Source organism: Convolutriloba macropyga, chromosome 8 (genome assembly GCF_964194025.1).
Source record: "Convolutriloba macropyga chromosome 8, txConMacr16.3, whole genome shotgun sequence".
Taxonomy (NCBI): Eukaryota; Metazoa; Xenacoelomorpha; order Acoela; family Convolutidae; genus Convolutriloba; species Convolutriloba macropyga.
Genome location: NC_134475.1, coordinates 62,228,323 through 62,255,558, shown reverse-complemented (window position 1 = coordinate 62,255,558; position 27,236 = coordinate 62,228,323). Strand labels below are relative to the sequence as shown.

The following is a 27,236-nucleotide window of genomic DNA, read 5'->3' as shown; positions in this document are numbered from 1 at the left end:
TTTGAGCACATGTTTCTTTTCGTGGCCCTCTGTTAGGTTTTTTTGGCGTTTCGCAGGTGTTTGTATTTCTTGTTGATTTGTCACCTGGCCTCATTAATAACAGGCCTCGTTGGCTGTCTTATAAAATATTTGGCAGCTTTTGATTGTTCTCGCACAAAATTTGAAGCATTTATTGTAGACGTGTGTCTTTTTCATGCAAAATTTTTGCTGGACCGTTTTCTTCTAGAACATACTTTCGATTTCACTTCTCGAGTGACTTTATCATGCTTGACTTCTTGATTTCCTCTGAGTGATTTGAGTTGTGCGAATCCAGAAATTAAGTCCGTTGCTGAAATAGAAACGATTATGAGCGAATACAGTACAGAGCGCATGTAGCGTAGTTTTCGAGTCTTGTTGTTGTTGTTGTTGTAGCTCTTCGTCAGTCCTTGATGGCTTTGAGTTTCTCTCTTCTTTAAACTTTACGAACGGTGGGATGCATGCTTGGTTGTTTTTCTTCCGTGGTTACTCGTTTACGAACGGTCTATGTGCCACATAAGCCATCTTCCCAGCTGAGAACTCCATGAGCACGTCTGGAGGTGGGTAAGAGGCCCCGTCATCAAATTTCTCAGTTTTCATTTGCGGAGAACTGAGGTAAACTCCTAATGTGCCTACTTTCTGCTGTTGTTTCATCAGTCGTTCGAGAGCACTTCAGATGGTTTGTTTTTAGCTGCGAAGCTGTAAGCTGAGCGGAGCTATATTGCGGTGCTCTTGGTTTTCTCTGTTCCGTCGTCTGACGCTCTTTTTCGTTTTACATTTGTTCACACAGTAAAGCTGAAAATGTCAAATTTTCTGAATGGCTTCTTCCTCTCACTAACGGCGTTTGCGCGCGTGACGTCATTTCTCACACTCTTTATCCAAAGTTTTTTGCGTGATAAGATTTTGATCACAAGTGACTTACCTCACTCAATAAAATGACTTTCGCACTTTAAAACTTAAGTTTACTTTGAATTTGTTAAATGTCAAAGGAACTTATATGTGCAGTAAATGTCCCTAATAAAAGGCTTCTGTGGGATGAATTTTAACAAGCTTTATTAATTTATCGCTGAATGTTTTTTACCTAGCTTTTTGAGCGGCGTCGATTTTTTTCAATTTAGATTTGTCTCTGTTTATCTATTACACGGTACGCAAGTCAATTCTTTCGCAGCTATTCCGGCAATCTGCCGGCTATGTTTACTATTTTCAAGTCATGTATAGGATTTTAATGACTTTGACATTACTTCTTTGCAACAAAAATCTGATTTTTTTTGCCAATGTTTGTTGTCTCTCTGCTTACCTGTTACTCTGATTCATCTCTGATTCTTTAATGATTCTTTAATGAAGCATAATTGAAATTGTTTAATTTCATATCCTCCGGATTTAGCTACTTTGACAAATTTTGTTTTCAAAATTAGTTAATGCAAGTTTTTCCTGTGTGTTGTTTGTTTAATTGCTCTCGAACGAAGTTTCAAGCAATTTTTGTAAAATTGTTGATCTTTTTACTATGCAAAAATTTTGCTGGACCGTTTTTGCGTTTTTGTTTAGAATTTTTTGAGTGATTTCAATTTCGTTCTGAAATGAAGTTTTTTGCTAATATAAAAGTGATTGTTAGCGGTGTAGTGACAACCTGGTTGTAGCTTAGTGGTTAAGATGTCAGTACTGTCCTGGAGGTCGTGGTCACGAACCCCTCTCAGGTCTGTATTTTTGCACCCAAAAAGTTCTAAGGTAAACAAAATTAAATATAATTGCCCCCGCCTGTCGTTCGAGAGCAATTCATCCGACGTTAGTTGATTTATGTTTTTTTAAATCTTTGCCAATATTAGTAGTGACATTGGTCGTAGATTTTATGTTTATGCGAAATGAAATCTATTAAGTTGTTGGTTGCAGTTGATAGCGAATGGCTGAATTGGCTTTGAAACCATTCGTTTGCTGAAAATTTTTCGTTTGCGGCTATTTAATTGTCTGCATTTGCTGTTACCTTTGTTACACGGTCTCTGTTGTTTTTAATGAAAAATTAGTTCGTGCTTTCTAATGTTGGATAGTTTGATAGCTGATGAATGGGTAAAATAGGTCTCGCTAGTAGTTTTTTTTTCACATGCGGCAATTTCACTTTGATTTTTATTGTTTTTTCGATTTTTCGGATCTTATTTTTTTCTGAATGGTTTTCCCAATCCATTCATAGTTCATTCTAGGCCTAGTTTTTTGTTGGAATTATATTTCCACTTCTCCCTAGTGGTTTTTTGCTCACAAGCGGCATTTTTGACATTGATTTTCTGTTTTTTTAATTGATTTATTTAGAAATGGTTTTTCCAGTTCATTCATAGTCCGTTCTAGATCTAGTTTTTTGTTTAGTCAATGAAAATTCTTTGAATTGTACGTCAGGACTTGTCCTGCTATGTTTTTTACTTTGTCGATTAAAAATTTCGCTTTACCTTAGTTCACAGCTTGTTCAACATTTTGCGTGAAATCTTTTGACTTCTCTAGGCTAGTTTCATTCTTCTCTCATTCTGCTAAAAGTGTTTTTAGACAGCAGTTGCTCAGCAACGCAATTAAAAATGAACAGTCAGTATCAGAAAACGAAATCAGAAATAAAAACGGGATAAACCCATAAAGCCCGATTTAGGTGCGCGTTACTCACTTTGTTCTTAGTTACCATCTTTAATGCTTATTGGTATTGATACTAGACCCTGTGTGGTCTCACTACACTACGAAACAGGAGTATGTTCAGCTCCAAAATGACATCAAAATAGTTTGTACTTTAAAATTGTTTGTACAAAAATCAATTTTTCATTAGTTTTTTCTCTTCTTTCAATCCCAATCTTGGTTATGGGAATCAACGGCTGCTATTCTCCGGCAATCTGCTGGGTTTGTTTTATATTTGGGCTAATAGTCATGTCTTCAGTTTTGTTCAATTCTTTGAATGGTTATTTTAGGGTTTCTCCTGCTATGCTTTTTTTTACTATGTCAAACAAAACTCGTTTCGCTTTACCTTGTTTCACAGCTTGTTCAAAATTTTGCAACTACTCTGGGCTGGTTTCTTTCACTCTCAGCTCATCTTTAGCGACGATTACTCAGCAAAGCGATCCAGTATCTGAACTCTGTTCTAATTAGCCTTTGTTGCCATGTTTAATTCTTTTTGCTAATGACGCAAAATCCTGTGCCTAGCCTCGAAATCCAATCGAAATAATGCGCACATGTATCATTTTTCTCTGATTTTTTGTACTCGTTTCAGTCCCAATAAGTTCATCTGAATCAAGGACGGATATTTTCCTGCAATCGGCTAGGTATGTTTTGAAGTGCTCAATAGAGATGCAAGTTTTTCCAATCTAAAATCTCTATTGCGAGTTGCTATAATTGTGGCCATACATTTTTGTCCTTAACCAACCCCCTTTGTTAACTACCAGTGCCCATTCATAGAAATGGGTAATAATGAATTTCTATCAAATGGAGTTTAGCAATCGTGTTACTCCTGCGATCTTTTGTGAGTTTTTGCTCGATCGTATTTTCGTCTGATAGTTTTGACTTATTGTTGTCCTGAAAAGGAGATGTAAAGGAAAAGCCGGAGTGCATTGTTAAGTCGCTGAGCAGCTCTCTCTCTCTCTCTCTCTCTCTCTCTCTCTCTCTCTCTCTCTCAGAGCTTTACCGGTTATTTCGCCGAATCATCTGAGATCGTGAGCCCCATCCAATACGCCCACCCCAAAAGTTCTTACTGCATCCATTTTTCTTGTCCCCTGATCCCTCCTTAAATTTGAGCTAGCCTCACTGAGCCAAAGCTAGCTATTGCCGAAGCAAAATGCTCGTCAGTCGTTTGAGATTAATTCATCCTATGCTAGTTGGTTATGTTGTTTGTTTTTGTCTATGGACCTATTTGGCTGTTCAAAACTTTTCTGTGTAAGACCGCGCATTAGTTTGTTCAAATAGGATGATGAAAACCTTTAAAGACCATCAAATAGTTACTTCAAGTCTTTTAAAATCTATCTTTCTGCTAAGATTTTGGATGAAAATTTGGGGTTGCTTGCTGTGCAAATATCGGGATCTGGTGTGCATGAGGCAGCTGTGCTTATAATATACAAGTCACTTTATCATACAAGATACTCTTTATCATGCGAGTAGAGTCTTGAAGATCGAAACTGCGTCTGACCAAGAGCTATTGCCCATTGCTTTCAATTTTGTAACCGTGTTATCGGATAAAAAAATGCTGTTAATTGCGGTTACAGTGCTGTTTTGTGATCGCTTGCATAACTTCAAGGATCCGCTGAGTCGTCATTTTAGTCAATGGAGTAAGTGTCCCTGTATTATGTGTTTCAGCTTGTTTGCATACTGGTCAGTTCTTCAGAAACGATTAACAGACCACGTACATCTAGTGGTACGGAGTGGCATCTGTCATCGACTCAAAAACTGGGAAGACCTCATGGAACAGCTGTGGCGGGAGAACACTTCCCACTATCTCCATATTTTACAAGAGAGGGCTGAGGTGCAGGAGAAAAGGTCTATTTTACAACAGAGAATTTTGAATTTGAAGAGATCGGCTGAAATACTGCAGAATTTGTCGGCTGATGTATCTGAGTAAACTCGAGAACCTTTAAACTTTATGAGTAATCGAACTATTTGTCTCAGTGCTGCTGAAAAGATGTGATTTAATGTGATGTAAAATCGACCCTCTAAGAACTGATCGGCCATAATTGCAGTGCCCAAAATTGAGCCTCTTTAAATTTTTTGCTGAAATTTTACCAACCGCATTTGCAAGTGCTACTTTTACCTTGTTGATTTCAAAATTATATCGGTAATATTGTATCTTAATGTTAGTGCAGTACAATTAAATATTTTACCTTGGCTTCTGATAACCTTGCTAAATTTTTAATAATATTTGCTGCTGAGTTTTGATTTGATTGACTGAAATGAAATTGACCTTTCGATATTCGAATTTGTAACCTGATGAGAACCGAGCTTTAGAAAATTGTCAAAGAGAGGCAAGGGTAAAGCAAATAGCAACTCAACGCCAGCAAGATTTTGACCTGTTAGGCTAATTTTCAGGTTTATGAACCGCTGATTGTTAAATTGCGCGTCCTTGACGGTAATAAGTACCATTATGCGCACCTGAGTTATGCGTCGACATGATCGTGAGTTCTGACTGCTAAAAAAGCTTTGTTTTCTAACTGTGCTTGTTTTTTCCAATATTTTGTTCTTCCTCCAAAAGTAACCAAGCTGATTTTGACCCTCTGATCACTTCTTGAACCGGTTTGCGTTTATTATGCTGTTTTGACGTTTTAAAATGGATTAATGGATGTTGCTCTTGACTAAGCCAAATCAAAAATTCTAATTTTGTGCGACATTAATCAGTATTTGGAATGCTTTCCATTCAGCTCAAGAAAATGGTCTTCTGAAAAACTTTTAAAGATTTTTTTCAATGGACACTATATTGTTCGGTTGGCCTCTCTGAAATTTCAGTTTTGTAAAATAGTTTACTAATAGGTTTTTTGAATCTTTTTAGTGTTTTATACTTTTTAATTAGTCGCTGCCTGCGTGGAAGTCGGTAATTAATTGCTCTCAAACGAAGTTTGTGGCAATTAGTTTAGTCCTGTCGGTCTTTTTTTATGCGATTTTTCGCTTGACCGATTTTTTGTCTTACGCTTTTGACTTGTCGTCCTCAAAAACGGGATAAACAGATAGCGCCCAGCGGCCATTAAGTGCTCCTAGATCCTTTCAGCTCTGTTTCAGTTCAAACTGTTTTGGAGACTTATGGTATGAAGGGCGGTCCTCAGAGGTTGAAGACACCTCCACTGTTGACCTCCCCACCCCCCACTATTGCCCCCCACCCCCACCGCGCTGTTGCCCCCCACCCCACTCTTGCCCACCCCCCCCCCCCCTCCCTCCCCATCAGCCCGCGGTGCACCCCCCCCCCCCCCCTCCCCGTGGCTACGTTCGAAAAACCCATCGCTAAAAACAAGCAATTTTTATAATTTTCATAATTTTTTTCAAGCTTTTCGAAAATTTTTGTCATTTTTGAGTTCTTTCAGTCCTAGGTGTCAAGCTCCTCTAGGGTTTTATAATAGGTTACTGCATAATTTACAGTGGTAGTGGAATGGCTTCATTTTTTTAACATCACGAATTTCAGCATTTTTTTGACAAAACGTGCAAATTTTTTCAATTTATTTGACATTTATTTTTCATTATTCACGTCTTTCTAGACGCAGGGGCCAGTGAACGTCCTTATGAATTTGATGATAAAATACTGAAAAAATTTTTATTTGCCATGGAATAGCTTTCAATTTTTTAATCTGACAAATTTTTTGCGATTTTTTTTAATAGAACTTGCATTTTTTCAAGTTTTTTAAAAATGTTGGTCGGTTTTTAGGTTTCTCCAGCCTCAAGAGTCGAGGAAGCTCCTCTAGGGTTTGATTATAGTTTACTGTATATTTTCTAAATGTAGTTAAAATTTAGAAAATATACAGTAAACTATAATCAAACCCTAGATGAGCTTCCTCGGCTCTTGAGGCCGGAGAAACCTAATTTTCGAGATTTCAACATCACGAATTTTAGCATTTTTTAAACAAAACTTGCATTTCCATTTTTTTTTACTTTTAAAGTCATTGTCCAGGTTTTTTGAGCCTCAGGTGCCAGAAAATCTCCGTTAGGGTTGGATAATAATTTACTGGCAAATTTTTCTTGGCTATGGATAAATTTCTAACTTTTTATCACAAATTTTAACAATTTTTTGAAATAAAATTGAGTATTTTCAAGTCTTTTGAAAGTTTTTGTCATTTTTTAGTTTTCTGCAGCCACAAGAGGCACATATACTTCTGTAGGGTTTGATTACAGGTTACTGCATAGCAAAAAATATTTGCAATTTTTTTGAATCTTTTTAATTTTTTCTCATTTTTTTCCGGTACCAGGGTCCTAAGGACCTCCTCCGAGTTTGAGGATAACTTGTCGCATAGTTAATATTTTAATGACTGCAGCTTTAGCAATTTTTTGATAAAATTTAGTTTTTTTTCAGAATTTTGAAAATTATTATCATGTTCCAAGTTTATGGATCTTTATGAGCCAGTCAAACTATTTAAAGCTTGAAATTCGGATACTGGATAAGATCTTTAAAGACAGTGAAATGTTTTGAAGATTTTTAAAATCATGAATTTTAGCAAGATTTTGTTAAATATTGCGATTGTTAAAAAATTTTTTGAGTATTTTTGTCCTTTCCTGAGTTCAACGATCATTACTGGCCAACGCAGCGTTTCAAATCTTTGAGACGGGTTACTTGACATATGCCCAGAGACAGAATTTAGTTTTGAACATTTTCACTTCGAAATCTGGAAGCTTTTCTTTTAAATTTTGCAATATTTTGCATTTTTTAAAATATCAGCTGTTTATTTGATTTATTTACTAACAAGGCTGGAAAACAAAGTTGGAGAGTCGAATCAAGCTAAAACTAGACTCACTATACTCTGGCTAGGTACTGACGGAGCCAACTACTCGACGGTTGTTTGAGAGCAATTCGCCCGACGTATTTAGTTATATTTGTTGTTTGTTGAACTTTGAATAGCTCTCGAACGATAGTTCCTTTATGTTAAATTTATTGAAATAAAGGAAATACTTCCTCTGTGGGAACAGAATGTTGCCTTTTCGGCAGTTTGATTTTGTTTGCACGATTATTTGTCTTTTTGACTTGATTTTTGTTTGATATAACGAGTGTTAAAATTTTTGTTATCTAATTTTAATTTGTAAACTTTTTGGCGTCAGTTTTGATCAATTAGTACCCCAGTAAAAGTATGAAACGCTGAAGGTCAATGGAGTGGAGTGTTACATCCATTATTAGATTCAATTACGTAAATTACGCTGAGAGTCAAATGTGTCGTTAATGAATTTTATCTACGTTGTGTTTAGCAACCCTTTTTGTATTGGGGCTCTGTTTTATTTGTTATTTTACTGTTAACTATTTATGCTTTTCGTTCGATATTTGAGATTCTGACTGGGAATCAAGTTCTGCTTTTTTTTCTGTCTTCCGGTGTTTTATTTCAAGTTTTCATCGCTCAGCTGTTTTCTTTTTTTTTTGCTGTTTATAGCTGTAAGCTGCGTGGAACTATATTGCGGTGCTCTTGGGGTTTTACAATGCTAAGAATTTGAATTGTATTGGGGCGCTGTCTTTTACGACTCGAATAGGCGTTATGGTTTTCTGTTTTTTATAAGTGAGCTAGCAAAAAAGCCGGAAGTTCAGGTTGTGAATCAAATTTGAAAGTTGTTTCGGCGATCAAATTGGAAGAGCGGAAAAAATAAAAATATTAGTTATTTGTTCGTACCCGCTTTTGAAACAGAGCGAGAATTGCAGATTTTTTTCGCTAACCGACTGAATTTTTTCGTTCACATGATTCTTTTTGAAGCTATTTTTGGCTTTAGGTACTTTGTTGCATAACACGCTATTTTAGATTCAAGCAATGTTTTTCAGCCTTTTTCGATACCTCTTTGAACTTTTTTGGCAATTAACGGGAAATTAACTCTAATTTGAAAGCTTTTCAACTATTTTGCTGATTTTTCGTCTATTTTTGTCTTTTTGGAGCCCGTTGGTTCGTTTTTTTTGAATTTAATGGTTACTGTGGTAACTGAATCAAAGCCTAACGTCTGTAGACATTATTTAATACGAAGGATGCAAGTTTCTTTTTGTACAAAGTTGTCTTCTATGAAATTTGACAAAAATTGAGAAATTTGACATTATTTTTTAATTCTCTCATTTTTTAAATTTCTCAGTTTTTTTTAAATAGAGATATTTGATAGCTAATTAAGGTTTAGCTACCAATTTACAATTAGATCACTAGCTTTTCAGTGCACGAAACAACTTTTTCAGTTTGTTTGCGTTTTTCTATTATATGGAAATTAAATCAATTTTGCCTAATTTTTCATGCTAATTTAGTTTGGCTAAGTTTTCTTCTATTTGCCTGGTTGTTTTCTCTGCAGCAATGCGGTCTTTGAAAAGATATTAGTTAACTGAAAGGCCAGTTATTTAGGGGAATACGACTCAGAGTCGTTTTCGGAATTTTCCGTATATGTTTCAAACCATTTTTATGATTTTTGAAGTCGAATTGAAGCGATGATTTTCTTTGGTCAAGCCGAGACAGGAAGTGGATCGAAAAAAATTCGCTTTCTCGTTAGAGGTTTTTTGGTTACTTGCGGTATTTTCGCTTTGAATTTCACTGTTTCTCCGATTTTTTTAAAAGTATTTTTCAAAGGTATTTTTTAAAAGTATTCTTGGTCAAGTTGTTTGTTTAGTCAATGAAAATTCATCGATTTGTAGGTTAGGACTTGTCCTGCTATTTTTTTCTTATTTCGTCGTCTGAAGCTCTTATTTCATGTTACAATTGTTTACACAGCAAAGCTGAAAAGGTCGAATGACTTCATCCCCTCACTGACAGCGTTTGCGCGCGTAATGTCATTTCTCACTCTCTTTAGCCAAAGTTTATAGGTTATTAGATTTTGATCTTACGTGACTTACTTTACTCAATAAAAACTTCTGTACTTTAAGTCTTAAGATCAAAGGAACTCATATGTAAAATAAAGGTACCTAATAAAAAGGCTTCTGTGGAATGAATTTGTACAAGCTTTTTTGATTTATCGCTGAATGTTTTTACATAGCTTTTTGAGCGGCGTTGATGGCTGTTTCTACTTAGATTTTTATCTGTTTCTATCTCTATTATGCGGCATGCAAGTCTATTTCGCAGCTATTCCGGCAATCTGCCGGCTTTGTTTCGTACGCTATTATTTTTTATTGCTTTTTAGGCGACAAATTTCTAGAACCACTTTTCACCCAACATCTTAATGTTTCATTGATGTTTAGTGAGACTTTGTTTTGCAAACTTTGCCTACCCAAATTTTTCGAGAGCATTCTTCTTGTTTTCTGTAATCCGTTGTCAATTGTGGTTCTGGTGGTTTTGTTGACATGCCGTTTGTGTTTTTGCTGTGCTGTTCAGATAGACAAGAAGGCAATATAAATTGCCCGCAAATTATCTTGCAACGCGAATTTTGCTGTATGAATTTATGCAGCTCAAAATTTGAAAATGAAGACAGCATTTTTTGAAGAAGTTAAGTGAGGTAGTTTTTTTTTCTTTAGTCAAAGTGTGGATGAATCTCAAGAATAAATTTCGAATGAGAAAAATTTATCTGGAAAATGGATGATTTTTCTCGAAAATGGGTTTTCTTAGACTTTCCCGCTTTTGAATTTTCCCGTGTATTAAAATTGTTAATTATATTTGGACATTCTTGGGTTTCCACTAACTTCTGAGGAAACCCTAATGAAAATTTTGAAATTAAAAACTTTGAAACCCAGAAATTTGTTGTTTTGCTATTGTTGCATAATTACAACGAAGCGCGATCCTAAATATCGCTTATTTGTTCATACCCGCTCCTTGTAGATTTAAAGCAACAAATCAAATTGAATCAAAGCTTCCCAATTTAACCGCTTTGGAAATGCAGAATTCAAAACCATTTCATTGAACAGAACAAACATATATTTGAACATCAACGAGTAACCCGTACTTAAGCTTATGTCCGTTTTTCTGTAACGTCTCCGAATCCTGTACATTGTGCTTTCGCCGTCTAATTTATAGAAATTTACAGTAACCCCAGTCATTGAGGGAGTTGTTTCCGTTATAGCCCCCCCCCCCCCCTCACGAAATCATAGCCCCCTCCACATTATGATATTTTTACCATTATTGGGAGTAGGCTATAGATTACATGGCTACTTGGCTGGGGAGGGGGGCATATTGGGAAAGACCCCATTGAAGTATACCATCCTAACGAGTGAGAAGTCGGTTCAATTATTATAACAAACGTCAGTTGTGCGGTTGAGAGCGTAAACTTGAAAAACCGCTCTCTCCACCGTGAGACTCAAACTGATATTTGCTAAGTTCTAAAATATTTGAAGAATATTAATCGGTGCTTTTTTCAGCTTTCCAACTGGAAAAATTGAATCAGGAAATGTAACTGAACACGGGGTTAAACTGAACACTCTTTCCAATGTCAGAAAATTACAAGAAATGTTTACGACTTTTTCAAATTAATCCGGCATAGGGCAAGGTTCGAATCTCCTCTTAAACAGGTAACGAACAGCTGTTTCTAACAGTCGCTTCCAATTTATTCTGCTTTTGTCGTGATGTTCAATTTGAACAATCTAAAACTAATTTATCAAAGGTTAGTTCCAAACGACCTGGCAGCTATCGGATAGTTAACTTGAAGAATTCAGCAAAACCGTAAAATGTATGGTTTGTAACAGGTACGTGGTATACGTTTTATAAAATGTATGGTTAATTTATAAACTAGATATTGTTCAATGAATTGATCATAATTAGGGTCTGTTCCATTATAGCACCCCCCCCCCCCCTAGCTTAGTGGTCATATAAACCAATCTTAGTGGACCCCCAATCATGGTAAATATACCAAAATGGGGGGCTATAATGGGAAAGACCCCTTAATTATTTTTGTGCATTTTAAAATTTAATGTCTTTAAAAAAAATTCTGGAAAATTATAGCTACCAATTGGCCGCAAGCCGAAGTAAAACAGTTAAGCTTCAAAAAAGCTTCAGAGAATGTAACAAAAAATGAGGTCGGCGTGTCTATGCTAAACGCTGCCGTTTTTTTACATATCGTAGCTAAAGTCTGTTTACTTTTTTAATAGAAAGTAGCCACAATTTACGAAGATCGACTGATGACTTGAGACAGAATCTGTTCAAACTCAGGCACGAACTGGTGCAACTTGAGGACCCCCATCACACGCCCAAGATACAAAGCAGAGAGCAGAGATCTGCTGCTGGTAAAATGCCTGATCCTGGCAGACTGAAGGTTAGTTTGGGTTTACTTTTGCAGAAAAGTAATCTAGTTTTCTATCAACTATTTGACTTGAAACTTTTTTAACTTGAATAAAAATTGGCATTAATTACGCCCTAAGAGGTGCCCTTGGGCTATGTTTGAGTTTTTGGGGTTTTGTGGACAACAAACAGTGATGTTACCTCGTCACATTTTTCCACTTTACGTCACTTTCTCTCGTTGAAGCATCTATTTGTTAATCTTGGATAAATTGACTCAAAATCGGCCCACTTAATGGTTAAGCGGGTTTCCACAATAAAGATATTCATTTTCCGATGCCGACAGAATTCTTGAATTGAGCCAGAAACGTTGTTGCTCTAATTTCTTAAATATTTTAAATCTCAATTCGGAGTTTTGAATGTGCTTAACAGCCATGATCTTTGTCGGTGCGAATCTGCAAATCACCTTTTTATTCCACCATTTGTATTGCGAGGGCCTTATATGCAATTAATCAGCAGTTCAACTTCATTTCATGTTTGTCTAATTGACACGTGACCTAGTTTTTCGTACTGTCACTGCTGTCCTCACACTCTTAAAACTTAGAGCGCGAAAGAAAGCTGATATTTTTGTGAAATTCTGGATGAAAATTACGTTTTGTAGTGTAATGTTTTTATATCTCAGGTTTTTTAACGGTCAATTGTATCATGGTTTAATGATTCCCATTGCTTTTGTATCTTATAAAGTGTTTTGAATTTTTTTTTTCAGTAATTTAACACTATTATATTTGCGGAAAATTTTGTGGAAAATTTGTCGTTTGCTTTATGAGTTCAAGCAAAAAGATACGGAAAAAGATACAAGTGTTTATAATTTATTATGACAAAACTCTCAGTAATAAACATTGAAAAACAAGGCACCAATAACATCATAACACCAAAAACATCATAACACGATCACAAGATCATCAGTAATATCTGTTGCTCTCATCAGAATCATCCGAGTAGTTTTATATCATTTCTCTCATGGACCACCTAAGCAGCACAAATGTAAATGTATTTAGGAAAATGCGCTTAACCCGGTTGGTGGGATGCAGCATAATTGCGGCAATACTGTTTGAAATCGATAAAAACATGGCATTCACGCAAGTTGAGGAAAATCGAGAAAACGCAGAAAGTTTGTCAAAAGCAGTAATGTTCCACGAAAATTCGAAAATTCTCCTAGCGGAAAAATTTGTTCCCGTTGAATTTCTCATTCCGTTCCCGCAGTATCTTCGGATGCGTGGGTTCGAATCCCACTCCTCTCACCAACTAATAATCTTGTCTAACTTTCAGCCTGAGCTCTTAAGGCTCTTCGGAGTGGTGGATCACGGTTTTCTTCTCTTTAAAACAACCAACTGTTCTCAAGACTTTATTCTCTCTCTCTTATAAAATAATAGCTTTCAGTAAGTTACTTTTGTTATGTGTATTCATTAAATATTTATCCGGATTCAACAGAAGCATATGGGCATTGAGTACAATAGTTTACATCATAGTAAATTTAACAACAAATATACGTGTATAATTTAAATGTACCGGTTAAGAAATGTAACTTAAAGCAACCAAATGTTTATTAACTCTATGGTCATCAAAACAATACTTTTTAGGACTACTTGATATCCAAGGATATTACACTAGCTCCCTCTTTTTGCTTTCCGCATATTATTTTTTTAAAAAAATAAGAATATACGGCTACAGATATGTCATTACACCAATTTACCACAGCTTAATGGAGTCCAATTCTTTTAAATGTTAATGAATGATTTACAGAGAGTTCAAATATAGAAGGATAGACATCTTTTACATAAATAATTTACACCTTGACTTCTTCGAAGTCGTTTATAGAGTCACCTTTTGTATATACGGAGCGCATGTAATGATAAAACAACACAAGTTACGTTAACGCAAAAGGCTCAGTACAAGTGCTTACTAATTACCTCACGTAAGACTAAAACCTTCATACGTACTTAACAACAAACATGCTGTACACTACTTGTAACTACTTAACCACTTCGTAGCTAACTTTAAATGCAAGAAACATACGCAGTCAGAATTTAACTCTGTCATCCTAATTTCCCAGTCTGCGTATCAATGATCGCATACTTCTCAGCGCTGCAGCAAGAATTAGTAATAAAGGCAATAGCAAAACGAGCACGATCCAGGAAAAGTCATAAGACTGCTCTGATTGCACATCAGTTGGAAGTGCAGCAACAGGACAGATTGGAGCTTGATCCCGAGTGGAAAAAATTGTCAAGCCTGATTGATCCCAATAATGGGTTCCATTTAAGCAACAGAGTACGCCAAATACCCCAAAGGAAATGTTGAAACACATTTTTAACTGAAAAACTCAATCCACTTTTAGCTACCAATTTCTTCAGATGGGAACCGAAGTCTACTGAAGTGAACCATATAAATTTAAGCGGAAAAAGATACGGAAAAAGATACGAGTGTTTATAATTTATTATGACAAAACTCTCAGTAATAAACATTGCAAAACAAGGCACCAAAAACATCATAACACGATCACAAGATAATCAGCAATATCTGTTGCTCTCATCAGAATCATCCGAGTAGTTTTATATCATTTCTCTCATGGACCACCTAAGCAGCACAAATGTAAATGTATTTAGGAAAATGCGCTTAACCCATTTAGTTGGATGCAGCATAATTGCAGCAATACTGTTTGAAATCGATAAAAACATGGCATTCACGCAAGTTGAGGAAAATCGAGAAAACGCAGAAAGTTTGTCAAAAGCAGTAATGTTCCATGAAAATTCGAAAATTCTCCTAGCGGAAAAATTTGTTCCTGTTGAATTTCTCATTCCGTTCCCGCAGTATCTTCGGATGCGTGGGTTCGAATCCCTCTCCTGTCACCAACTAATAATCTTGTCTAACTTTCAGCCTGAGCTCTTAAGGCTCTTCGGAGTGGTGGATCACGGTTTTCTTCTGTTTAAAACAACCAACTGTTCTCAAGACTTTATTCTCTCTCTCTTATAAAATAATAGCTTTCAGTAAGTTACTTTTGTTATGTGTATTCATTAAATTTTTATCCGGATTCAACAGAAGCATATATGGGCATTGAGTACTTTACATCATAGTAAATTTAACAACAAATATACTTGTATAATTTAAATGTACCGGTTAAGAAATGTAACTTAAAACAACCAAATGTTTATTAATTCTATGATCATCAAAACAATCCTTTTAAGGACTACTTGATATTCAAGGATTTCTCAACAATTTTGCCATGATGTTCTCTAAATCTTCAATCAACAAATTGCTTATTTGAGGGCGTTGAATTGCCGTTTATTGTCGGCTGAGAGCTTCAAATTTTGGGCTGAGAAGTGCCTTCAATATATTTTATATTCAGTGCTACACAATTTTTTTTTGATAAGCTAGTTGGTCAAATTGAGAATTTTTGCCTTGACTGAGTCAATAATATCTCAATTTCATCGTTTTTTTCTGCTTTTCTTTGAGTGATGTTTGTTCCCAAATAAGTACGCTTTATGGCAAGCGTGAGGGATTCAACTAATCACATTTTTGAGTAGCTTTGGCTATTGTTTGCAATTTTGCGAAACTGTTTAAAAGTTGGTAAAATTTGTCGATTTCAGTCAATGTGACAGTTCAATTGTTGGTATACGTTGAACCGATTTTTGCATATGTATAAATATGGTTTTACTGAATCGCTTGCAAATTTCATAAATTACGAGCTTTCATCTTTTCGTCAGTCAGTTGTGGACACTGAATTTACTCAATGTTTGCGTGTTCGCTGTGGAAACAGATGCGGGTAGTATAGACTGGTCAATTTTCTCTTTCTGCCCCCTTACTTTCTTTTTTCTCATTCTGTTTTAAAACAGCAGAAATTTTTCTCAATTGTGTATTGTTTTACCTCTTCGTGCAATTGAGTTTTTGGTTTCGACTTAATTTTGTCGGCATTTTATGCCCATAAATTAAATCTCATTTCTCTCATTAAGTGGTGTCATGTATAAACTCCTCAATAATTTGTTGCTGCTTCCCCATTCTCAAATGTTCAACTTATTTAAACGTCGCTGGTTGAAAAATAATGGGTAGCTGAAGATATGTGTATAAGAAATTAATTAACAATTGAACATTGTGTTTGTCAATCATCGTATTTTTGAGTGAAAATTTTTTCCGGAGAGAAGGCAAAAAATGTGGAAATTAATGTCCTCTTGAACATTGATGCCCGTGACTATCTTGCAGGCATAATCAGGTAATCAAATTTTTTTTCAGAGTTTTTGAAAATAATAGTATTTTATTAATTGCAGTCGAAAGTATTTGGAAGTAATAATTGTAGTCTTGTTGACTTTTCGATTGACTTGACTTTTTTCCTTGATGCGTTTTGGTTGATCAATTGAACTCTCCTATTCATTTTTTAGGCGGCTCATTTTAACTTGCGCAAACTGACTTCTTCTTTAAATCAAATCAAAAGTGAGGCAAATTTGGTTTCCATTCGTTCCAACTTTCATAACTGTTGTGATCTATAATAAGCTCTGATAACATCATTTGAAGTCTCTTCGTGAAGTTCTTACTAAAAAAGATGTTGCTAACAATCGCGCGGTTGAAACGACGTTAGTTGGTTGTACTAAAAATATTTTTTTAAAAATACATTTAAACGCATTGGCCAAATGTGTTAACTTTATGCAGCGGTTTGGTTTGAGATAATTGGACATTAGAACAGATAATTGCTAATAAAATTCTAAAAATTTTTCTTTAAACTGTACGGGTACCATTACTTTTCTACTTTTGAAAGACAAACGTGGCTTTGATCACGCTTTGAAGGGCGTTGAAGCAACATCATCGGAAGAATATTTCCCCCAGGGTTTTTTTTAAATCCGGTTGTGGGAATTTGTGTGAAATTGCAAAAAAACGGTTAATTTTAATGGACACTTTCTTCACCGTGTTTTTGTTCCCGTTTCACTACCCGATTTTTTTCACTGACCGAAATGAGCAAAATAAGAAAGAATTAGTCGAATTAGGTTTCGCTTTATTGGAAAACTGATTCGAATTTCGCGTAATATTTGCAATTTAACAGATGTTAAGCGCGAGCTGGAAAGATAAGATTTTTGTTCTTTCGATGAAATTCGTGTCATTTGTGAACTATTTTATATCTCTTTGTGCCTGTTGAGCTCTTCTGACAAATCTGCAAGTTGCAATATTTACTGCAAAGAAAATTAGTTATCTATTGGCAAAATTTCTTAGAAAACGAAATCCCTTCGATGGATCATGGCAAATTCTGATCGAAAAACAAAATCTGATCGATGATTCGTGGCAATTCCATAGGAACCCAAAATTTCAATCATTGGATCAGTTGTAATGTCATAGAAATGTGTTTATATTATGCCGAGTTAGTTTACGAGTCATTTGGTGAGCTCTTTGACTGTGAGCTTGTATGTCCCATTCCTGTTATTCCTTTGAAGAAATAATAACTTATTTATATCCGTCGTAAAAGTTAATACTTACCCTACTTGAAGGTTAGCGGAGCATACGAGCACATATTGAAGGTCAATGGAATACATCAAGTAAATATGCCATTTGAGGATTTGAAACTGAAAGTAAGATTTAAGATCGAATTGTTGAGGTAGAATTGAGAATTGTTAAATTTTTGCATTTTAAATACTCGTTTACACACTAAATAAAGTTCAGGTAAATTTGCAAAGCTCTTGTAATAAACTTTTCAGCATTATTTGTTAACCTATACCAATGGTGAGTTTTGTTGAACCTCTTCTGGGATCAATGGAAAGTGAAAAATCGATTAGTTATGTTTTCTTAAAAAAAGCTGTTTTGAACCACTTTTAATGCACCGGTATCACTCGAAATCGGTTTGTGAGCAGTTTATACATAAACAAAGGCGTTTGAAAAAAATACCAATTTTTGCAAAATTGGTGCGTTAATTACTGCCTTTTTGAATTTTTTTAGCACTCACTGAAAGTATTTTTGGTGTTTGATGTAGTGTAGGTCGACAAATATTAGCTCAAATTGCTTCATCTAAAGATCATTGTAAAGCTCTTGTAATAAACTTCAGCATTTCGTTTGTTAATTTTTTCTAAAAATATACAATTATGTACTGCAGAAAGTTTTTTAAAAAGTTAAGGTAAGTTAATGTAATTTTACCTTAACACAGTTCAGGTAATTTTTTACCTTAACTCAAGTTAAGGTAAAGTTAAGGTAATTGTTACCTTAATTTTACCTTAACAAAGGTTTATCTTACCTGCGTTAAGGTAAATTTACCTGAACTTTTTTTTAGTGTGTATCACCTTTGTCATTGTGGTGTTTGCTTTTAGCAAAAGCTAATAATCAGCATGTTTTGCGCATGTCATTTTTACTGGAGCCAGCTTTGTTATAAATTGCTCTAAAAACCTTTGTATCCGGTTTTTAGTCTTGTTGGTCTTTTTTGCGTCTTTTTATGGATTTATCACAAGACCATTTTTTCTTTTTTGTCTGGCCTACAAATTTTTGATACAAGTTATTGAGAAAAACGGGATAATCTGGTGAATTCGGAGCGCATTAAGTTATGGAGTAGTTCTCTTATAGCATTAGTAGTCTCTAAATATGCGATGCGATTCACCGAGACTGCCGAATAGACATAATTTCATGGTGTAAAGGGTGAAAATTCTCGCAGTCCACCCTCACCCCAGCATCCTCAATTGAAAATGGGATTCCTGAGCTTATGTTTGTGACTATTTAAGCCAACCTCTCGTCAGTAGTTTGAGAGCAATTCTTCAGACAGTAGTTGTATATGTTTCATCACTTCTGCGAACAGATTTCGATATGACCGTATTCTAGCGGCTATTCAATTTTTTGGTAGTTTTTAATTTGTTCTCATTTTTATTTCTAGGAGTTGTACTTCAGTAAAAGCTTTCCTACTAAGCATGAATTCTAAGTCGTATGCATTACAGGATAGCTTTCAAATCGAATTTCATGTCTTCTATTGATTTTTAATCGAGAGGTTCAAATGAGTTTTTTGCTGAAATTTCTTGACTGTTTTACAAGCACGGTTTGTGCTGCTATTTGTCGGCCGTTTTATTTGCACGCATAATTTGAGCAGAGTCTTTTTCTGAGATAATATTCAGGAAGCAATTTTTTCTCCGTCCTCTGTTGTATTGTACAGAGTGACGTCACTTGGAGACGTCATTCGGAGTGACGTCATTTATGATATCTATCTTTTCACATTTTTCAGACACAACTTCAAGTATTTGATGATTATTTATGAACATTCATGCTGACTGAATTGTTTATTCGTTATCTGTTGACATGAGCTCGAAATGAAGGCCACTACATTTTGCGACGAGCACCTTTTTTGGTCGGAAAGTTTATCCAAACCAACAGTGAAATATCAATAATTAAAAATCTCAATTATCGGCTCCCTCTTTTATCAGTTTTAGCATTTAGAAATGAAATTTTTGGGAACCTTGGATTTTTCCCTGCGGACGAAATGAAAAGATTTTGCCTCAGAATGTATCGATTTTGTAGAAAAGATTGTTTGCTATTTCTCCTAATGGCTTATTTTTTGTAGTCACTATTATGAAAGTGTTGCCTTGTTTGAAAAAAAAAAATGCAGCGCTTTTTCGCTTAAATCAGAATTTATGTATTCCTCATTATTGAAGGCGTAAAATTTGCTATCAAAAAGCATAAAAATTTCTCAACATGTACGAAACCTCATATATGAGCGTGAATTATTTCCCAATTTTTCCTCATTGTGGCTTTTGTTGGTGGTATACGATTAACCAAAAATGTACCCGTAATTTAAATATATACCGCGGCATTCAATATGTTTTTTGAAACAGTTCAATGCAATATATAGTAAAAAAAAAGGTTAATTACATTTGCAATAAAGTATTTAGAAAACAGTAATTGCATTTTTTTAAATCTCGACAATCTCAACTAATTCTCTGTTCGTTTTTAAAACATCAATTTCTATGTCTTCCCCTTGAAAATAAAATCTATATTTGATGTAACAGTTGCCTTGAAATTATGCCAAGACTGCCTTGAATTTCCTGGTCATTGTCTCAAATCTCAATTAAATTGACCACTCTATCAAACTGAAGTACTTTGGCTCGCCTTCGTTTTCCTTTTCGAAATTTCCGGACGCCTTATCTGACTACGTGTCTTTAAACTCCTAGTGCTTGTTAAGCTGTCAAAAACAGACAAAACCTTGAATCGAGGTTATAAATGATGTATGAACCCCACGGTACTAGTTATAAACCGCAGATTGTAAATCTATTTATGGATGCTGTAAGCTGATTTCATTGTATTATCTCATTCTAATTTACAGTTCTCTTCACAATTATTAACAATACAAGGACATTGATTAAAAAATTTCATGTTCCTGTGAAATTTTTACCCTTTCTTATTTGACTGGATATTTTTTAACTAAAAAAAACTTAAATTCCGAATGTATATATTTACATTATCATTGATATACAAACTCGGTGGTGTATATTGGTCATTTATTTAATTAGTTATATCAACTTACAAAAATATTTTTTTAAATAACTTCTAACATGGTAGAAAATTGGTAATTTAACTGTGTATTTTAATTATTTTTATTTATCTGATTAATTTATCCTACAAAGGTTATTTGAACATTCAACATTTTGCAAAAATGTCACATTAATGTCACTTACTGCAAGTAAAAGGTAGGTTTTTGCAAACTTCATTAAACTTGTTAATGGGAGCCCTTCTAGATCAATAACCCAGTTACCGAAAGCTGCTTTTGGGACTTTATTTGCCTAATTGTTTTTTTTGCAGTTTAGTTCTTTCGCTTTTTGCTTGATAAAGTCCCGTTTTGTTGCTCTCTTGCCCGTCAGCTATTCTTGTTCTGTGTGTCCTTTGAATATAATAATTTACATCACATTTTCAGCCTGAAATTGGATTTTCGCTGCTCTATGACATTAATTAATAGTTTGCTAGATTTTACAGTCAGTGGTTTCTTGAAATGTTTTTGAGATGGTGCCAAAGTTAAATATGAAAATCAGCATTTTTATTACCAGCCCGTAATAACTATAATGTGCTGATGTATACCTTTATTGTCCTACTTGCTGATAAGTGTAGATATACCAGTGTTGTTATTAGAAATTTAGAGACAATTTGAAATGGTTGCTGAATAGACATAAATTTTTTTATAACTTTCTTGGACTATTCATTGACAACCTGATAACATGACCCGTTTTTGCATAGGTCCCATTATTATATGTTCTTCGCATAGTAATATGATCTAAAAGTCTACCTACTGATGATTGAATTTCAATTTGTTCGACATGATACTTAGTTATTCTGAATTCAAGAGAACATTTGGAAAAGGTTAGATGACCAAATTTTGTAGAACCTGCAATTCAGGTCAAAGACTTGATTTTTTTAGAATCTCAAACATGTAAATCCGAATAACCACAAGGTTAAAGTTACATATTGTAATATTATAAATCAAACATACTACATCTTTCCTTTGAATAACTAAATATAATATTAAAAAAAACTAAGGTTGAGTTTCTAGTTTTCGTGAATTATTTTAAAGATAAACTTTTAATGCCTTCAATTCCCTTTGCAGAGTGAATTTATCAGATTTGTTTTTCAACAAATCGAGAGTTTTAGTGTTGAACTGCTGACACAAACAAATTGACTTCAAAGCTCATGACGTTGTAGCCTGCAGTCTATTGGTCCAAAGAGATAAACAGGACAACTTTATCTGTTATTTTGTACTGCTTGCTTGCTGTTTGTTACCAAAGTCGACTCAAATTTCTTGCACTGGTGGCAGTCGAATTTTTTAAACAAAAAATTGATAATTTTAAACATAAGAACGTCAAAAAAATAAAGCGAAATTTTCAAGAGTTTAACTTAGACATTTTACTTTGAGGGAAATCTATAAAGTTATTGACAATCTAGACAACAACAAAGCTCCAGGGCCGTGATACATCAATGCTTGGGCATTGAAATCCGGAAAATATGCTATTGGGACACATCTTCAGATTATATTTAACGATTGTATTCAAGAGAAAGTTTTTGCAACAATTCTTAAGGATGCACACATCACACCAATTTTGAAGAAAGGAGATGTTTCTGTTTTAACTAATTATCGTGTACAATTTCTGTAACACCAACTTTCGCAAAAGTTTTTGAAAGGCTTTTACTTAATCAGTTGGTAGAATATCTTGAAAAATTTGCGCTCTTGAACAAAAAACAATTCGGTTTCCAATCTCGAAAGTCGTCTACTGATGCTGTGCTTTACTTGATTGAAAAAATAATAGGAAATATTGAAGATAACGACACAGGTGCTGTTTTCTTATATCTTGCAAAAGCTTTCAATTCATTTTCACATGAGATCTTTCTCAAGAAAGATGAAAATTTCAACCTCTCTCAATCAACAATTTTACTTCTCAAATCTTTTCTTGAAAATCAAACACAATGCGTAAAACTGGGTATTGACTTATCAGATAAAATAACTATTAATCATGGTTTTCCACAATGAACTGTGTTAGGACTTCTTATTTTTCTGTTATATGTCAACGATTTTTCTGAAAAGCTGGAAGGTGAAAATGATGTTGTTCAATTTGCGGATGACACTAGTATTATATGCAAATTTGAATGCAATGAAAATATTCCCCATAATATTGAAAAAATATTAGAACAAACAGACAAATACCTGACAGAGAATCAACACACTTTAAATGCCGATAAAACAGAGATGTTATTCTTTACAAATCGTACTAATTCGGATCCAGAGTTTTTTTTCGAAGGCGAAATTATCAAACCAGCTCATGCATGTCGTCATTTGGGAGTACAAATTGATTCAAACCTAACCTTTGAAAATCACTTGAACTCAGTTTTAAGGAAAATGGCTAATGCAATTCGTTCTTTGTATCGTGTAAGAAGTCAAATACCTTTGAAAGTAAGAATTGATGTTTTCAAGTCAGTTGTACTCTCTCATCTTTCTTTCAGTGGAGTATTCCTTCAAACTCTTGCAGTGAAAAACGTAAACAGGCAAATTAACTGGGGAATAAAAGTTTGTTATTTTTGTCAAAAATTTGACCACTCCATTGATCTTCTCATTAAGGATCGTATCCTGCCAGTCGAATTGTTTATCTCAAAAGTTAGCCTAATGAAGCTACAAACAGATATAAGACAATGGGAAACATCCGATAATTTTAAAATGTTTACTGATCGCCATAACGTTAGACAGAACAAGAGAACAAATCAAATTATTATAAAAAAGAAAACAAAACCGAAGTGGAGTAACAAACCTTTAATCTTGAAAAGCGTTCAAAAATGGAACAAATAAGAACTCTTCGATAAGAACTTTTAACAGTAAAACTTGCTTTAAAAATGTTTTAACCGAGTTTTTGCTCGATCAACACAAGAAAGTACCCGTTAATAGACAAATAGGAGCCTTCAAATCCTATTTTTACCTATGAAAACGAACAGCCACAATTTGAAGATTGTTATATTAATAACAATGCTGATTAATTTATTTAACATTTTAGAGCTGTAGATATCTAACCTTAGGGTTATAGTCTGAGTAATTTACATGTTTCAAAAAAAGAAGACTTTCAGTTATCTATGAGCAAATAGCTAATTCTTCTCAAGAGATTTTTTGATCTGCTTCTTATATGGCGATATTTGGAAACAGTATTTTTCTAGAGTTTTATGCAAATCCAATGCGAGATACTGCAAGATCACATTGTTCTTTTATTAAGCGACTTTCCCCCCTTACAAATGAATTTTGCAAAACTCCTCTCGATTTTGTACACAAAAATGACCCTCCCCGAATTTTTTGTTTTGCGTGGATATAATTTGTAAGGTTTTTCGCTGCACTTCTTCTAGAGAAATCAGTTTAGTGTCTTGTCATTATTCATTTAAGCCATACTTGATCTGGCCCGTTCCATTTGGTGAAAAAATAAGAAAATTTTGGAATGTATCTGTGCTTCAAGGTCAGTGAATGTAGTATAGTTTTCGGAGAAAACCTGCAATTTTGGTTGCAGTGAAACTTTGTGAAGACACTGAAAATTTTTTTGCCTGTGTGAATTTTTTATCATTTGTTGGACTTTACCGACAATTATATGTGCAGGAAGTTCATTTGGATTATCTTTTAGCCATCAGTTTTCGGACACCTTTGTTGTAAGTTACGATTTTAAAGTCAACGTGTTGTGCGCTTTTTGTTGATGACTAGTTGATATTTTTAGTATTGCAATAGCAAAAAAATTGAGGATTTTTCTCAAGGAGTGACTATTAACCATTGATTGGAGAAAAGGTGACTTATGCATATTTTACGGAGATATACTAACGCTCAATTATTTGACGAAAAAAATTTGAAAACCTTTTTTGATGACAAAAACTTTGAAAACAGTTTCTTCACCTACCTGCGGCAATTTCATAACGTGATCAATTTTTCCATAAGAGCCACTCTTATAATCGCTTTGTCCAAAAACGATGGAAAATTGGCCCTTGCCATTTTGGACAGGTTATTTAGGTTTTCTCGATTTATTCTAAGATGGCGAGACTAACTTGAAGACTGTGTTTCAAATAATGTTAATCATGCTGGCTTGTTAGGTCAGACTTGAAAGTCAATTCGAAGATTGTGACTTTGCCAGCTTTCTTTTCAACAATATATTTTTTTAGATTTTTAGTAAACCATAAGAGGCTGGGTCAGCTTGGATTTATATACGTCTTGCACCTACCTACCCTCCCCATCTATCTACCTTTCCCCGTGCATACCTACCCCCTCTCCCACGCACACATAGCTAACCCCATCCCCAAGTACCTACCCCCACCAGCAACCCACACCCTCAAACTAGAATATTATTGGACTTCTTGAGTGATTTTTCACACTTCAGTTCTTCTTTCTTGATTTATCTAAGTTGCTCCTCTTCTGAAGTAGAGTTCACTTTTTAAACAGAGCTGACCCCATCCCCAAGTACCTACCCCCACCAGCCAGCAACCCACACCCTCAAACTAGATTATTCTTTGACTTCTTGAGTGAGGATTATTCTTTGACTTCTTGAGTCCCCAACTTTCGTTTGAGAATTTGATCAGAGGTTAGTCGGTTTTTGTTTTAGGTAGACACCCAAACTCCAGCTTACTATTAAAAGCCACAAAGCGATAGCTGGGGCTATTATTGGGCTTCTCTTGATTTTTTGCAATCCAAAGTATTTGGATTGTATTGGTGTGCTGTCTTTCATAAAGGTGTGTTAACGCTTTTTTTTTTTACTTTTTCACCGTCAGTGAGAAGTCAAATTCGAGTGGCGATTTTAATTACAATGCAGTAGTCAAGTGAGTGAAAAACGAGTAGGTTTCAAGCTTGATTTTTTACCAAGTACCTTCAAGTGGATTGAGAAGTTGGTATTTGAACAAATTTTAGGTTTTTGAAAACGATTTTTTTTCACGTGCGGCAATTTGACTCCTGCTTTCAGTGTTTCTTCTCTTGAGTGCTATTAATAGGATGCAAAAATTTTCAAACGGCACGTATTTACAATTGTGTGAACTGATCGACGGGCAGTCAATGCTTTTTTAACTTTGTCACTACTTGTTGTCATGAAATACTACTGAGAAGTTTATTTTTCCCCTTTTTTAAAAGACTATCTCAGTTGTATGAGCACCTAGTGTCAATATTGGCAGTATAATGTTTTTGTTTATGAGGTTTTGTTGAACATTTTGTTATCCTATCGTTTGTTCTCATTAGGGACAGGTCTCATAGGTTTCTAATATGACTTATTTATTCTCTATAACTATTTCACGTCAAAATAGTTTCCTTCTCTTAGTGTCCTTCATGATAGGTGTCATCGGCTTCTAAGATCGCCTAATTTAATCGAAATAATTTTTTCAGTTTAGCAGTTTTTTTTACTTATACCTTCTTGTTTTCAAAATATTTTACTGACATTTGGAGTTTTATTAGTCTTTTTTTTTAATTTTTACTGTTTTACTCTAAATGCCATTTAAGGCACACTTCATTGGTTGCTAATGATTAATTGGTGAATTTAAGTGGTCTCTTAAGTTCATTGCAACCGTTTCTAAGATTTTGACACCTGCTTTTTGAAAAATAAATGTTGATTTCTTGGTCTCAAGTGTTTTTGTTTTTGTCTTCTCAATTAGTCTCAGTTACAACGAAAAGCGCCTATTGACCTTCTAATGAGGAGTAATTGTTTTAGTTCTATTAAGAACTTTTAAGAAAAAATATTGTTAAGTTTCTGATTTTTACCGATTTTCTTAAGTTTTTTTAAATTTTATGCTCGGTTAGTCATCAATTCCCAGAAGATTGGTGTATTATGTAGTCGCTCTCTAAGGACACATAGTTTTTATTTTCAAATTTTTGTTATTTTTGGGGGATTCTTAAAGCAGTAAATCTGGGGAAAAATCCTGGAGCCCTTAATCCTGTCAAGCATTCATACTTAGGGGCTTGGTTGCCTGTCTTAGATTGATGTTGCTGTACAGTATTAACTGTGAGCCAGTATTCCATTGAATTCCTTGGATTGCTGTTCAGGACTTGTTCTGCTATGTTTTTTTATTTTGTCGTCAAGATTTTTGTTACGATCATATGACGTCAAAACCTTGGAACATTCTGTATTCACGATCGTGCTTAAGCTTTTAAAGGCTCAGAGTACGATTTTCACCAGATAGATGCAGTTGAGTTATTTTAAAAACAAGCCCAGATCTTGATATAAACGTTTTCTAAATGCATTTGTATTATTTTTCAAAGCATTATACGACGGTCAACCAAGAGTGAGACATATTCACTTGACCTTATCTCTTGAATTATTCTCACTCTTATTGAAATTTTTTTGAGAGCACCTAATAGAAGAAGCAAAATGTTTTACATATTTGTAATCAAATTATAACATCTCAGCATTTAACAAAAGAACTTTTTCGTCTGTTTTTTAATGTATTCTTGAGACTGCATATCTCCAAAGCTTTTGCGGCTATTTTCTGGCAAACTGTCAGCTATGTTTAACCCCTGGTGGTTTTTCAATGTGGTTTTTAATTTTTTCAAAGGGTATGGCGAAACAAGAAATAATGAAAAGACATTCATTTATCAAGGAATTAACTGCTAATTTTTTCAATGTGTTTTTTTGTGCAATATGGAAGCAAATACGTTGCCAGAAGCACAATACATTTCAGATATTATGTACTACCCGATTGCATAGTTCTTTTGCTACACTTTAAATAAATAGTTTTTTGTTTTTCAAGCAGAAGTTTTGTCTGATCGGAAAACGTTCTCCCAAATTTTATCCATCGCTCGAGACAACCAACTCATGCCTTCGTAAGGCAATTTAATCAGCATATTAGTGTTTGCATAACCTGACTGAGACTGAAAGTCGTTGTTTTCTATTTTGTTGGTTGGATGCACAATTTTATGAGGCAGCGATAGCTCCACAGACATTTTTTTCTCAATAACAG

The 27,236-nt window shown here is 34.6% G+C and overlaps 2 protein-coding genes across 3 annotated transcripts in view; both read left to right on the top strand.

Moving 5' to 3' along the window:
* The window catches only part of LOC142344905 (uncharacterized), a 72,791-nt gene extending 67,852 nt beyond the window's left edge, over nt 1–4,939 (top strand). For both annotated transcript variants that reach the window (XM_075396960.1, XM_075396961.1), the window contains exon 9: nt 4,324–4,939. In XM_075396960.1, the coding sequence (XP_075253075.1) occupies nt 4,324–4,585 (262 nt within the window). In that variant the 3' untranslated portion in view covers nt 4,586–4,939. The remainder of the gene's footprint in view (nt 1–4,323) is intronic.
* A 108-nt stretch (nt 4,940–5,047) lies between these two features.
* LOC142345129 (uncharacterized) overlaps nt 5,048–27,236 on the top strand; it is a 46,332-nt gene continuing 24,143 nt past the window's right edge. The window contains exons 1-2 of the mRNA XM_075397216.1: nt 5,048–5,135; nt 11,675–11,838. Coding sequence (XP_075253331.1) covers nt 5,120–5,135; nt 11,675–11,838 — 180 coding nt within the window. The 5' untranslated portion in view covers nt 5,048–5,119. The remainder of the gene's footprint in view (nt 5,136–11,674; nt 11,839–27,236) is intronic.